This window comes from Rhinolophus sinicus, chromosome 11, assembly GCF_057876585.1.
Source record: "Rhinolophus sinicus isolate RSI-liver-muscle chromosome 11, RSI-T2T, whole genome shotgun sequence".
Classification (NCBI taxonomy): Eukaryota; Metazoa; Chordata; class Mammalia; order Chiroptera; family Rhinolophidae; genus Rhinolophus; species Rhinolophus sinicus.
This window is the reverse complement of record NC_142511.1, coordinates 25,225,571-25,240,890: the sequence shown is the minus strand read 5'-3', so window position 1 is coordinate 25,240,890 and position 15,320 is coordinate 25,225,571. Positions and strand designations below refer to the sequence as shown.

The following is a 15,320-nucleotide window of genomic DNA, read 5'->3' as shown; positions in this document are numbered from 1 at the left end:
TACTTCCTCCACTTTTTGGCTAAATGACCTCCAGTCTTCTGTGTCTCAATGTTTTCACCTATAAACTTGAGATATTAATAGTACCCATCTCATAGGGTATTGTGAGGATTAAATAAATTAATAAATGTAGACTACTTAGAGTAATGCCAGACATGTAGTATTTGCTCCATAAATGGTTAGTTATTACTATTATTGATGGGAGATAGGAGAAGAGAGCACGGGAAAGGGTTGAAGAAACTGAAGCAAGAAAGATGTAGAGAAAAGGAAGAATTAAAATTGCATGTAGAGAAAACATATAGAGGGAAATGGTCATGGAGCAAAAGTGGTGGATTCTCCTGCCTTCTAATCTAGAGCGGGGGTGGCTTGTAAGATACTTGGAGGGACAGCCAGAATCACAGGATTCACCAGTCATGATGAGAAAGTTGAGACCAGAACATAAGCCTCTGAGTCTTAGTTCTTAGAGAAAAATTTTCCAACATGGAAGAGGCATGAATTACACACTCAGACTTCTCTTATTTCAGTGATTTCAAGGGAAAAGGGGGATTCCTAACTTCCTTTCTCCACTGCTTCTACTGCTCTGAGTTCCAGGGAAGTGCATGAAATCAGTGTTGATTCATAAGCCCAATGCTAAACATAAGGAACCACCTTTGCCAGGAAATGTTTCTGGAATAACCTTTAAGTGGCAAACAGATCCATTCAGTAAAGGAAAATGTATGTGAAAGTACTTCTGGTTTTACTTCTATAAAAATAAACCTCCACCCCTGATTTCATGGGTCGCTGACAAAATGAATATCTCATGCCTGGTTTCCTCTCCAGAATCCCAACAACCCACACCTGAGCTCAAACTCCCAACACCTTTTCTCCTGCGCATGTTCCTTGGATCATCCCAAAGAGAGGAGCTGTGCCCAGGATCTCTGTACAATAAAGCCCTGGCTCTTCCTACTACTACGGGAAAAGTGAGTGTGGAAAACAATAGCTTTAGCTAATATTTGTTAAGCACTTACTATATTCAGGTACTATGCCAAGTGTTATACATGAATTATCATTTTGATTCTCAAAACAATCCTACTGTAGTATGTATCAACTGCTGGAATAAAAAATTTCCCCATTTTGAAGTCAAAACAACAGTTTGAGCTTATGTAACTTTCCCAAGGTCATAAAGCTAATGAATGAATGATTCATTGCCAGTTGATTTGACAAGTTCAATTTCAGGTTCAGTAAATGAAGCAAGTGTATCATACAGATGTCTTTTAGCATGTGTTAAGCCTTGAAGAGCATCAAGGATTTGAAAACTTAATGAGTGAAGAGGTCAGAAAAAGTGCGGAGCAGAAAGAACTATAGCTTTGGGATTAGAGAAACCAATGTTCATTATCAGCTTTACCAATTTTAGGTTGTAAAATTTCAGGTGAAATTGTTTAACCTAATCATAATTTGTACGTTTTTTGCATGATAGGATTAATAATATCTATCTTGCTTATTGCAGTGGTTTTAGTACGGATCACATGAGAGTGTAGGCATAAAAATTATAGAATGCTTTGCATATTAAGTGATAGCAAATGCCACCCTTCTCTGGAAGATTGGGGACATCCCTAGATTTCCACTTAGGTTCTTTCCAACTCTTTTCCCTATCTACTTGCATTTTCCATCTGCCATGTCAGGGTGAGTAGCATAGACTCCAAAAACTTGGCTTGCATAGTGGTTGCAATCTCTATGAAGCTCAAATTAAAAGAGCTACAACTTTAAATGGTCAAGAGAACTAGAGAGACCATTTATTCTACCTTTTCAGGATATCCTAACCCACTAGATCTCTGTTGTCTAACTCATGCCAGGAATTTGCTAGTGCATTTTCAGAGTTGGTAAGAGATAATACAAGTATGTTTAGAAGTGCCAAACATAGTCGAATTTATATAAACAAGGCATTTGTTTAGATTTAATGAAATAATATATACAATGACAAAACACTGCCAGAACTGTTAGTGTTGCATAGTTTTCTTTGTACTAATAACAAATAATATTCATCTGTCCTTTATAGTTTACTGTTAAGCCATAAGTAAGAAAAACAGAGTTTTTAGTTCAAATCCTCCATTTTTTTGAGACCTAATGAATTTGTAATATAGGGAAAATAACCTCTTCCTCATTTGTTTTAGAGACTTTTCGGAAGATAGAAGCAGAACAATCGCTCTGAATGTGCTTTAGACACAGACAATAGTTTAGTGGTTACCAGAGGGTAAGGGGGATGGGGGGTGGGAGATGAGGGTAAGGGGGATCAAATCTATGGTGATGGAAGAACTGACTCTGGGTGGTGAACACACAATGGGACTTATAGATGATGTAATACAGAACTGTACACCTGAAATCTATGTAATTTTACTAACAATTGTCACCCCAATAAATTAAAAAAAAAAAAAGAAAAAAAGAAAACAAAGGGAGCTTCCAGAGATGAAGTTTTTAAAATGATAATTACAGTCATGCACTACTCTAATCTGATAGAGCAACAAAATAAAATTGGGAAGGACATATCTGTCAAAAACTATACAACACATTCTAATGCTAAAAAGAAACTGTTTTTAAGTTATTCAAGGTTTTAGATTTTTATTCTTTTGCTGTGCTTTCTGAGTGGGTCTACCAAGTGCTGACTCTCCTGAGCAGAAGGGTTTGTCTCAGGTCTTTAGAGACTGGACACAGACAAAATTCAGAAATATAAACTCTGAAGCTGAAAAACAATTAGGATCTTAAGTCTGCCCTCATCCAGTTGGATTCCTTTTGAGACCCAGGGTGTTTCTGTTAAAACAGATCAAAAGGGCATTTCAATGTCTTCCTTAAGGACAATCTCTAAAATTTAATAGAAAACTAGGCGGGAATCAGTAAGGGTCAGAACTTACAGGTTTGCAGGCAAAGGAGCAAGATCCATATGTAGTGCTGCGCCATCTTCTTCCTGGGTCTGTGCCTAGAATGGCACTCTTCCAGCAGAGTCATTTTCACTTGAGTTTTTTTGTTCCTATTAGTGCTTTAAAAAAAAAAAAAAAAAAAAAAAGGAAGTGTGAACTAACTGATTTTGGAAACATTGGTCTATATATTATGCTGTTTTTTCCTATTATATAACATAAAGTGTCTAGCATTAATTAATTATTTATTCAACAAATATTTATTGAATGTCTACTATGTGGCAGGCACTATTCTAGGCACTGGCAATATAAAGAGCAACAAAGCAACTGATCTCTCCTCTTGTGGAGATCAACAATTAAACAGACAATTCCAACATAGTATGATAAGTGTTTCAATAGAGAAAATATGGGGAACTGGGAGAGTGTGGGGAAGGCTTTCTGAAGGAACTGACAATCAAGCTGAGACAGATCTGAAGAGTAAGTTAGTGTTATTAGGCAAAAGATGGTGGGGATAGGGAATAGGAAGAATATGCTGTCATGATGGGAGCTTCACAAATGGTAGCAACTAATATTATATAATTATAGCTATGTAATAATACATAATAGAATTACATGTAGTTCCATTATACAAAATTATTTATGTAATAATTATATTCTATATAATTATGTTACTTAAATTATGTATATAATGTATATAATATATAATATAATTATGATATTGAACTGATATGTTATATAAAATATGTATATAATGTATTGAACTGATATGTTACATAAATTATGTATATAGTGTATATAATATATAATATAATTATATTATGATATTGAACTGAAGGAAACACAGGATTACTCTCTAATAGAGGCCCCCCCACTCCTTGTTAGAAGATAACAAAGGCCTTTTATATGTGTGGGGTGTAAGGGATGGTAATATGTGTAAATATTTCGGCCCCAAAGCCAAGCAATTTGAACTTGAACCCAGCTCTTTTGGGGAGTGCTGAGGAAGCTGAGGAACTAGTCCCTGAGACTTAGGGCGAAATAAGATTATGTACAGCCTTTCCCCCTTACAGGAGCCCTCGGCCAGTGTTCAGACTGAGTCCTAGTTGTTCTAAGATTTGTGCCTGAGAAACTGCAATCCCAAACAACAGTCCAGTTGGCTGCGTGCACGACATAGGTTTATTGAGACTTTCTGACTGGGAGAGTCTCTGGTGGTGGCTGGCTGAGGGGTAGTGACCCACACACAGGCAGAGAAGAAGCAGGGTTATATAGGTAGAGCAAAACAAAGAGCATTCTGTGGGAGAAATCATTTGGCACGCTGTGCAGACCTGCTATCATGTACACAGTGTCCCAAGAAGCTAGGAGACCTTGACTGCCGGCCAGTGTACAGAAATGGCTGTCTGATAAGCAGCGTTCCCATACTTAGACATTCTTAGGCGTTCCCATGGAACTGGGAGACTTTGACAGCCTGCCAGCTCATCTGCCTGTGGGCCAGGTCCCTACAGTCAGCTAGTTAGCTTCTAGGTTACCTGAGCCTCTGGGGTCATTAATTACACAATCATGTTTATCATTCTCCATATATACTTGTTCTATGTTGAATAATTGAGTGCCTTTATGCAGGTAAAAGGTCTGACAATTCAGTTTGCAAACTTGCCACCGTGCGCTTACATTGGCAATACTGTACAAACAGCTTGGTAAGGTTTCATAACCTTGGTATATCAGTGTCTCACAGCTGTGTTCATGTCGATGTGTGGTGGTGTCTTGTTGAGTGGCATTCATTATTGTTGTTGCGTGTTTTTGTGTGCTGTTGCGAGAATGTCTGAGCTTGAATTAGAGCAACGAATAAACGTTAAATTTCTTGTTAAATTTGGCAAGAGTGGAAGTGAAATCAGGGACATGTTAGTCCAAGTTTATGGGGATAATGCCATGAAGAAAATTGCAGTGTACAAATGGATTAAACGTTTTTCTGAGGGGAGAGAATGCGGACGAAGAGAGGTCAGGGCAGCCAGTAATGAGCAGAACTGATGAAAACATTGCAAAAATTTGTCGAATTGTGCATCAAAATCAGTGGCTGATTGTGAGAAGAATAGCAGACCAAGTAAACATCGATAGAGAAACAGTTAGGAAAATCTTAACTGAAAATCTTGGCATGAGAAAGGTGTGTGCAAAAATAGTCCCAAAGGAGCTCACCAATGAACAAAAGCAAAGGAGAGTCAAAGTTTGTCAAGACCTTTTGGAGAAGCAAGATAATGTTTTGGGCCATGCTATCACTGGTGATGAAACATGGGTGTGCCAATACGACCCTGAAACAAAGCGTCAAAGTGCACAATGGAAGTCAGCTAATTCTCCACGACCAAAAAGTTCCACCAGTCCAAATCAAAAGTCAAAACAATGTTGCCAACTTTTTTGATATCAGAAGGATTATTCATTACGAATTTGTGCCAACTGGACAAACAATTAACTAATTTTACTATTTGGAAGTGCTGAAAAGGCTGTGTGAAAAAGTTAGACAAAAATGGCCTGAAGTTTTTGCCAAGAATTCATTGCTCTTGCATCACAACAACGCACCAACTCACATGGCACTGTCTGTAAGGGAATTTTTAGCCAATAAACAAATAACTGTATTGGAACACCCTCCATACTCACTGGATCCAGTCCCCAGTGACTTCTTTCTTTACCTGAAGATAAAGGAAATATTGAAAGGAAGACATTTTGATGGCATTCAGGACATCAAGGGTAATACAACCTCAGTTCTGATGGCCATTCCAGAAAAAGAGTTCCAAATTGCTTTGAAGGGTGGACTAGGTGCTGGTGTCAGTGCACAGCTTCCCAAGGGGAGTACTTGGAAGGTGACCGTAGTGATATTCAGCAATGAGGTAGGTAGCACTTTTTCTAGTATGCGTTCTCGAACTTAATTGTTAGACTTTGTATAGTGAACTTGGCAGTTGTTTGGGACTGAAGAAAGCTAGAAAATAAAAATGGAATTTCCCAAATTAATTCATTCCACAAGATTAAATCAGATTATTTTCACAGTTTTAGCAAGCATGTCTTCCTAAAACGTGTAATTACTACATGTGAAAAAACACATCTCTATAATATGTTAGTTGCACTGAGAAGGAAGAAAGAATATAAAGTTGCCAAGAACTGCTGAAAACCTGACTTTGTATTCTCTTCCTTCATCTTTCTCTGTAGGAATTCTCCTTCTTCCCTTTCTATTTGAAACTCTTGCTTGGTCTCATGTCTATGTCTTTAAAAATTCTGGCTTGATGTCTTACTCAAGTATTTATCTCCTGTGTCTCCAGTGTCTTATCTCTGTCTTTCATCCCTTCTACTGCCAGACAACTAGTGTACTTTCATCAAGAAGATACTAGGTTTTGAGACTTCTTCTGTTGGTATGATGTAGCAGGGTATGAAAGTCCTGTTCTGTGTCATCAATAAGAAAACCAAAATAAAAATCATACTTTTCTATAGGACATGTAATGAGTGGTGTATGCAAAAAGCCCTCCATGAACTGAATTCCAGAGAGAAATGTGCCCTTTGTAGAAGAGCACAGAGCCTATAGCTCAGGGGTAGGAGGCTGGTCTGGGGTACAAACCAATAGAAGAGAGATCCTGCCATAAACAAGACCTTGAGAATAAGGACAAAGTAGGTGAAACTTAGGTGATAGTATAGGCTGGTAAGACAGGCTGGACTCTAGAAGAGCCTCCATAGCAAAAACAAATTGTTTTGTCCAACAATCCTCACAATTCAGTAAGCATCTCCAACAGATGTCTTATGCTAAAAAAAACTACAATGCCATGATCATACCTTAGAAAATTAATAACAATTCCTACATATGATATTCAATTTATGGTCAAAATTTCCCGATTCTGTGAAAATGGTTTTTTATTAAAATTTTCTTAAAATGTACTTTCTTTTTTATTTTCAATTACAGTTGACATTTAATATTATTTTATATTAATTTCAGATGTACAGCATAGTGCATTTATATAGATATTTATATAATTTACAAAGTGATCCCCTGTTCCCCGATTAGACTGGTACTCACCTGGCACTATACATAGTTATTACCATATTATTGACTATATTCCCTATGCTTTAGTTAACATCGACATGACTGTTTTGCAACTACCAATTTGTACTTCTTAATCTCTTTGCCTTTTTTACCCAGCTGCTCAACCTTTCCCCCCAAGAACCATCTGTTTCTTCTCTGTATCTATGAGTCTTTCTGTTTTGTTTGTTCATTTATTTTGTTTTATAGATTCCATATATAAGAGAGATCATATGGTATTTGTCTTACTCTGTTTGACTTATTTCACTTAGCATAATACCTTTCAGGTTCATCCATGATGTTGCAAATGGTAAGATTTTATTCTTTTTTAAGTCCAAGTGATATCCCATTGTATATATGAGCCACATCTTCTTTACCCAATCATCTATTGATGGGCACTTAGGCTGCTTCCATATCGTGGCTATTGTAAATATTACTTGAGCAGCAAGTTTTAAAAGACAATTGACAGCTTGACCTCTGTTTTTATGAGTCAGTTTTTGTATTGTTTTATTTTGTTTTGTTTGTTTGTTTTATTTTTTTAGATTCCACATATAAATGAAATCATGGTATTTGTTTTTCTCAACTGATGATTTCCAGAGGGGGCAGGTGGGTGAAAAAAGTGAAGAGGAATACAGTCAATTATATTGTAATAACTTGTCACCACAGTGACAGATGATTACTAGGCTTAGTGCAGTGATTACATCGTAAGGTATATAAATGTCGAATCACTATAATGTATACCTGAAACTAGTATAAGACTCTATACTAACTATACATAAGTAATTTCTTTTTTTCAAAAGAGACATTGACAAACAGGATTGTATTTAGAAGAGAGTAGTCAGGACAGTCGAAGGGGCATGTGTCGTGTAATAGAAAACTAAAAAACAAAAAGGAGACTTAGATACAAGAGAATTTTAGGAAAAGGACACTTTAGAAATCATCTTGTGCTTTCTCAATACTCCACTTAAACTGGTGAAGACATGAAACTTAGGGATATCAAGTGACTTGTCCACACTCAAAAGTCACATAGAAATGAGTTATTTTCAGATATTTGAAAAATTATCATATGGAAGAAGAATTAGACCATTCAGAGAGAAGAACCAGGATGAAAATAGGCAAATTTCAGGAAGAAGGATTTTAATGAGCTCTCTAAATTGGAACATGTGAAACTATGGTGGGAGAGAATTTAGGGAAGGCTTGGAGAATGCTTAACCATGGAATTAGAGAAAGTGTTGGGATTTCAGGGAGGGGGAAATAAATGATATCTGCTCTTCTGTTTCTGAGTTTGGAACCAATTTTGAGATAGGCTGAAGTCATATAGATGGAGAAAAAGAGTCAGCTCTATTACTGATGAAGTTGATTGGCAACTGTGGCTTCAGGTGAGTGGTTAGCATGATTAGCACTCAGGAAAATGCCTGGCACTTAGCAAGTACTACATAAATGTTGGCTACTATTATCATTATAATGATGATGATGAGGGACAAGGGGGAAAGAGGAGGAGGGGAAGATGGAGGAGACCACAATGAGTTGGCAATCCCAAGCCTCCCAACAAGAGGACAGCCTGCCCTTGTGAGCAGCTGTGAGTAGACAAGAATGTATATCCCACAGACAGGCTAGTTCCAAGAAATAGAGCTCAGCAGGGGCTGAGTTGAGCTTCTTCAGTTCATCTTCCCAAAGTCACAAAACAGTTCATGAGCTAGAGTGAGTGAGGAATGGGGTGTGGAGATAGGCCAGGAATGTTACTCTAGCTAAAGTGACCCCACTTGGAGGGATGCCTACATTCCGTAAGGGATTAGATTAAGAGAACTCTTAAGATTCCTACCACTTATTTAAGTGTTTGAGGCTATATTTCTTCAAATACATTCTCAGTTTGAGTTTTTACCACTGTTTTCCTCAGTTTCTCCATCTCCCTTCTACCACTTTATTCCGATCTATTTGATCCTTTATTTTCCCAGCTGACTTAAACTCTTTCCAGACTAAGAGTACCTTTTTGAAGACTAAGTCATTTGTGATTCCTCCTTCTCTATGATTGGAAAGAGTTGCTATGATACTACATCAATCCATCTTAGGGCCCTCGAGGAGACATGAAACACAGTTCTCAGACAGGCTTTCAGTAGATACTATGCAGAGATGGAATAGCACACCAATTAGAACACTAGAACTTAAGAATCCCCCAGAGTCCTTCTGGTTCTTATTGCAAAGCTGTTACCAAATCCCCCTCACACCCACTTACACACATATCTGGCAAAAAATGATGAAAGCAAGAAGGGGCAATTTGTTTATTATAAAGAAAATAGGGAGATTTCCAATCAAGATGGTATAGTAGGTAAACTTTGTGCTTGCTTCTTCTTATGACCACATCAAAATTACAAGTAAACTACAGAACAATCTTCATTGAGAATCACCTGAAGTCTAGCTGAATCATAGTCCTGCAACTAAGGACATACAGAAAAAGCCACCTTGAGACTTGTAGGAGGGATGGAAACACAGAACAGGTTGGTCCCACACCTGCGTGTGACCTTTAAAATTTGGGAGGGGGGGTGGCCCACTAGCTCAGTTGGTTACAGCATGGTGCTAATAACACCAAGGTTGCTGGTTTGATACCTACATGGGCCACTGTGAGGTGCACCCTCTTAAAAAAAAACTGGGAGGGATATCTCAGCTGTGGAAGTTCCTCTGGAAGGAGCAAGGGGTCCCAGTGCCACATCAGGCTCCCCAGCCCATGGTTCCAGTGCCAGGAGAGAAGTCCCCGTAATTTCTGATTGTGAAAACCAGCAGAAATTATGGCTGAATGAGATGTAGGGCAGCTGGAGTCTCAGGCATTCCTCTTAAAGGGACCATGCATGGACTTACTCATTGATGGAATCACTGGCTCTGAGCGCCATCACTGGGGCAGCAGCTTGAGAGGCAACAGGGACATCTGAGGGTGGGTTGGGAAAACTGAGTTGCGTGGGTTCAGAATGAGGGCTGGAGGGACAGCTTTCTTTTTGACAGAGGAGGTGGCAGAAGCTCCTCTTTGTTTCTTTGTTGAGCCCCACCCTCACCCTGGTGTGCAGACTCATTTAGCTGCTGTATCTGAGTCTCCATCAATCTGGCTAACACTGTTCTCCCCACCCTGTTGATTCCTTGAGACCCCACCCCGCTCAACTTGCAGACCCACCCAAGCTGCTTTCAGTGGCTTTTTTGTACAAACATCCTGTCTCGCACATGTTGAGGACTTTCTTAAAATCTCTCAAATGTTCAGAAAAGCCAAATAAAGTGTCTGCCTTTGGCATCTCCCATACATCTGGCTGAGCAGTCCTAATCCCGGCAGTAGTGATAGCCAACTTTGGTTCACGGTTTGACCACTCAAGGCATCTCCAAGCCCAGTGCAGGAGGTGTCCACTTGCAGATTGCTTTGTGACTTACACCAGATGGCTCCAGGCACAGCACAGGCTGCAGCTAAATTTGGCTTACAACAGGGCCCCTCTCATGAGGCCCCAGTGCTGGAACACCTGGTGGCCAGCTAGGACCGAGCTGGAGCATCACCCAGCTGCCTCCAAGGATGACACACCTGAAGCGCAGACTAGCACAGCACCAGAGCCCTGCTGAAGTGAATCCTGCTCTGTAGGGTCAGCCCCTGCACAACAGCTCTTCCACTGTAGTCATGGCCAGTCCTCACAACCAATCAGCCTGAGGTTCAATCCCTCCCATTGACATGCCAGCAGCAACCCAGGCTCAACTACAAGAGAAGGACACACACACACACAATCCACACAAGGGACGCACTTGGAGTGCACAGCTCAGGTGACTAGGGAGACTGTGCCACTGAATTCCACAGGATACCTACTACATAAGGCCACTCTGCAAAAACTGGGAGGCATAGCAGCCCTACCTAATACATAAAAACAAACACAGGGAGGCAGCCAAAATGGGGAGACAAAGAAACATGTCCCAAATAAAAGAACAGAACAAGCTCCAGAAAAAGAACGAAACAAAATGGAGGCAAGCAAACTACCAGACACAGATTTCAAAACACTGGTTGTAAGGATGTTCAATGATCTCAGAACTTCAACAAAGAGATAGAAAACATAAAAATGGAGATTGAAAACATTAAAAAGAATGAGTCAGAAATAAGACTACAATAACTGAAATGAAGAATACATTAGAGGAAATCAACAGTAGATTAGATGAAGCAGAGGATCAAATCAGTGATTTAGAAGTTAAGGTATCAGAAAACACACAAACAGAATGACAAAAAGAAAAAAAAATCCCCCAGAAATGAGGGTAGTTTAAGGGGCCTCTGGGACAACATCAAGTGTACCAAAATTTGCATCACAGGGGTACCAGAAGTAGAAGAGAAAGAGCAAGAAATTGAAAACCTATTTGAAGAAATAATGACAAAAAACGTCCCTAACCTGGCAAAGAAAATAGACATACAAACCCAGGAAGCCGCAGAGTGTCAAGCAAGATGAACCTAAAGAGACCCACATCAAGACACATCAAAATTAAAATGCCAGAGGTTGCAGACAAAGAGAAAAATCTTTAAAGCAGCAAAAGAAAAGCAGTTAATTACAAGGGAGCTCCCATAAGACTGTCAGCTGATTTCTCAACAGAATCTTTACGGGCCAGAAGGGATTGGCACGAATTATTCAAAGTGATGAAAAGCAAGGACCTACAACCAAGAGTACTCTACCAGCAAAGCTATCATTTAGAATTGAAGAACAGATAAAGAGCTCCCAGAGAAGAAAAACCTAAAGGAGTTCATCACCACCAAGAAGAAATGTTAAAGGGACTGCTTTAAGAGGAAGAAAAAAAATCACAATATGAATAATAAAATGGCAATAACTACATATCTATCAACAGTTACTTTAAATGTAAATGGATTAAATGCTCCAATCAAAAGACATAAGGTGGCTGAATGGATAAGAAAACAAGAACCTTACATATGCTGCTAACCAGAGTCTCACTTCCAATCAAAAGACACACACAGACTGAAGGTTAAGGGATGGAAAAAATATTTCATGAAAGTGGAAACAAACAAACAAACAAAAGCTGGGGTAAAAATACTTATACCAGACTAAATAGACTTTAAAACAAAGTCTATAACAAGATACAAAGAAGGACCTAGTAATCCCACTTCTGGGTACTTTTTTCCTCAGAAACTCAAAATGCTACTTCAAGGGGACATATATATCCATATTCTCATTGCAGCATTGTTTACTGGCCAATATGTGAAGGCAGCCTGAGTATCCATCGATGGATGAATGAATAAAGAAGAGGTAATATATAGAAACAATAGGATATTGCTTCGCCATGGAAGGGATGGGTTCTTGCCATCTGTGGCAGCATGGATGGGTCAAGTATTGGGTTGAGTGCAGTATGTCAGACAGAGAAAGACAGATGAAATATGATTTTGCTTACATGTGGAATCTAAAGAACAAAATAAACATACAAAACAGAAACAAACTCCTAGATACAGGGAATATTTTGATGGTTGCCAGATTAGAAGGAGGTTCAGGGGTTAATGAAAAGGGGGAAGGGATTAAGAAATACAAATTGATTGTTACATAGTGGTCATGGGGCTGTAGGGTATAATATAAGGAATATAGTCAATAATATTGTAATAACTATGCATGATGTCAAATGGGTATTAGATTTATTGGGGTGATAGATGGGAGAGGGTTGAGGGGCAGGGCGAAAAAGGTGAAGGCATTAAGAAGTACAAATTGATAGTTACAAAACAGTCATGGGGATGTAAAGTAAACCACAGGGAATATAGTCAATAATATGGTAATCCTTACGTATAGCGCCAGGTACATACTACATTAGTCAGGGGGATCGCTTATTAAATTATGTAAATATCTAACCACTATACTGTACACCTGAAGTTAATATAAAATAATATTGAATGTCAATTGTAATTGAAAATTTTTAAAAAGGGGTAGAAAAGGTGAAGGGGAATAAGAAGTTCAAATTTCCTGGCACAAAACAAATAAGTCATGGGGATGTAACGTACAGCATAGGGAATATAGTCAGTAATATTGTGATAGGCTGGTACAGTGTCAGGTGGTTGCTAAACTTAACATGATGATCACTTGTTTAGGTATATAAATGTTGAATAACTATAGTTTACCCTTGAAACTAATGTAATATTGTATGTTAGCTATATTTTAATAAAAACCTTTTTTTAAAAGAATGAAAGGGCAAAAAAAGAAACAGGGTAATTAAAGAAAGGTTAGGAGTACTGTAGGAGGAAAAAAATCAATGTTTTAAAAGTTTGTAGGATTTTTCAAATAGATGTATTATATTTTGTTTCACTTAGCTGCAACTGGAAGAATGGATCTAGTAGGGGTGAGAAGTGAATGGAGGGGGGCCATAACAGGAAGATGGATATTTGATTCATTTCAATAACTTTCTAACAACCAGATGTTCCCACTACTGGAGGTGGTAAAGCATGGGTCACAATATCAGGATGTGGCAGAGGATATTCAGGACTTTGGCCAAGCAATGGTTGGACGGTTACCTTTAATGTTTCCTCCAAACCTGACTATCCATAATCTTATGAATAGAAATGTTTGATTCATAGCCCTAAAGGATCTTTGGGGGCAAGAAATGGCAAGAAGTTTGAGAAAGCACCATCCTTCACTTGATATAACAATCATTATTTAATTTTACTTCTCTCATTTCATCTTCTCATTTTCCCAAATTATCTGATAATCCCTATTAAATCCAAATCTAGCAGCCCTTTCTAAGCTCCCTTTCTCCCCAACTGTTTCTGATATAGAAATCTCTTTTGTCCCCATTGGAATCGTCTTTCTTACCTTCTGTGACACCAAGTGATCTTATTTTTGTCCTTGGCTGTGTTTTAAATTTTTTTTTTCACACGTGGGTATATCATTATCAGTGGCCTACTTTTTAAAATTTCTCTTCCTATCCTCAGGTTCAAAGTGTCACTACAAGAAAACTAACTGTGATATCTTGGTTCTATTTTTTTTATTCTGACCTTCAGTGCCTCAATCTAGGCTACGTCCTAGAAATTTTCTCATTTCCATTTTTACTTCAAACTTTTTACCTAAAATACATCTCCCTCTTGTGGTTGCTGTGTGGAACTCTTCACAAAATCCTTTCTAGTTATGACAACAGCCTCTAAATTGGTGGTTTTGTAGATCTCAATCCAGATTTCATTTGGGTTTGATGCCGGGTTTCGATATCAGTGGTTTTTTTTTCTTTTTTTCTTTTAATTAAAGTTTATTGGGGTGACAATTGTTAGTAAAGTTACATAGATTTCAGGTGTACAATTCTGTCATACATCATCTACATATATCACATTGTGTGTTCACCACCCAGAGTCAGTTCTCTTTCCATCACCACATATTTGATCCCCTTTACCCTCATCTCCCACCCCCCACCCCCTTACCCTCTGGTAACCGCTAAACTATTGTCTGTGTCTACAAGTTTTTGTTTCTTCATTTGTTTGTCTTGTTCTTTTGTTGTTTTCAGTTTTATACACCACATATCAGTGAGATCATATGGTTCTCGGCTTTTCCTGTCTGACTTATTTTGCTTAGCATTACAATCTCAAGATCCATCCATGTTGTCACAAATGGTACTATTTCATCTTTTCTTATAGCAGAATAATATTCTATTGTGTACATATACCACAAGTTCTTTATCCATTCATCTATCAAAGGACACATTGGTTGTTTCCATGTCTTGGCCACCGTAAATAAAGCTGCAACCAACATTGGAGCATATATGTCTTTATGGATAAATGTTTTCAGATTTTTTGGGTAGATGCGCAGGAGAGGGATTGCTGGGTCATATGGTAATTCTAGTCTTAATTTTTTTCTACACTACCTTCCATAGTAGCATAGTATCAATATTTTTTAAAAACTACCCTGGTAACTAATATTTAGATAATCTTGGAAATATTTGCAGGTGTGGGCCATGTTTAAGTGCCCAGGCAGTTACTTTCAAATTATGATTTTTTGATAGCTCTACTTCTTGGTACATAGAAGTATATTTAGTCTACACAGAGATCAATAGGGATCTAGTGATCAGTGGTTCTCAATCAGTGGGAATACTTTTCCTACCAGGGAACATTTGACAGTGGCAGGAGTCATTTTTGATTGTCATGACCAGGGACAGGGGAGGTGCTACTGGCATCTAGTGGGTAGAGGCCAGGAATGCTGCTAAACATCATACAATGCCCAGGACAACCCCCATGACAAACAATTATCTGGACCCAAATATCAATAGTGATACAGTTGAGAAACCCTGCTCTTAAACTTGCTCCACAAGGGGAATTTGGAGAAGTTCAAGGAAGGGTATTACTCTGGCTGTGACAAAAATTAAGCAATCCTTTAAACACAGTTCTTTTCTCCATGTGGAAGGTGGCTCCTGACTTT

At 38.5% G+C, this 15,320-nt stretch overlaps 1 protein-coding gene across 3 annotated transcripts in view; it reads right to left on the bottom strand.

The window, feature by feature from the left end:
- The window catches only part of CD84 (CD84 molecule), a 54,287-nt gene extending 51,261 nt beyond the window's left edge, over positions 1 to 3,026 (bottom strand). For 2 of the 3 annotated variants that reach the window (XM_019718149.3, XM_088801804.1), the window contains exon 1: positions 2,883 to 3,026. In XM_019718149.3, the coding sequence (XP_019573708.2) occupies positions 2,883 to 2,976 (94 nt within the window). In that variant the 5' untranslated portion in view covers positions 2,977 to 3,026. The remainder of the gene's footprint in view (positions 1 to 2,882) is intronic. The other variant, XM_088801805.1, reaches the window with a different exon arrangement.
- Between the last annotated feature and the right edge of the window lie 12,294 nt (positions 3,027 to 15,320).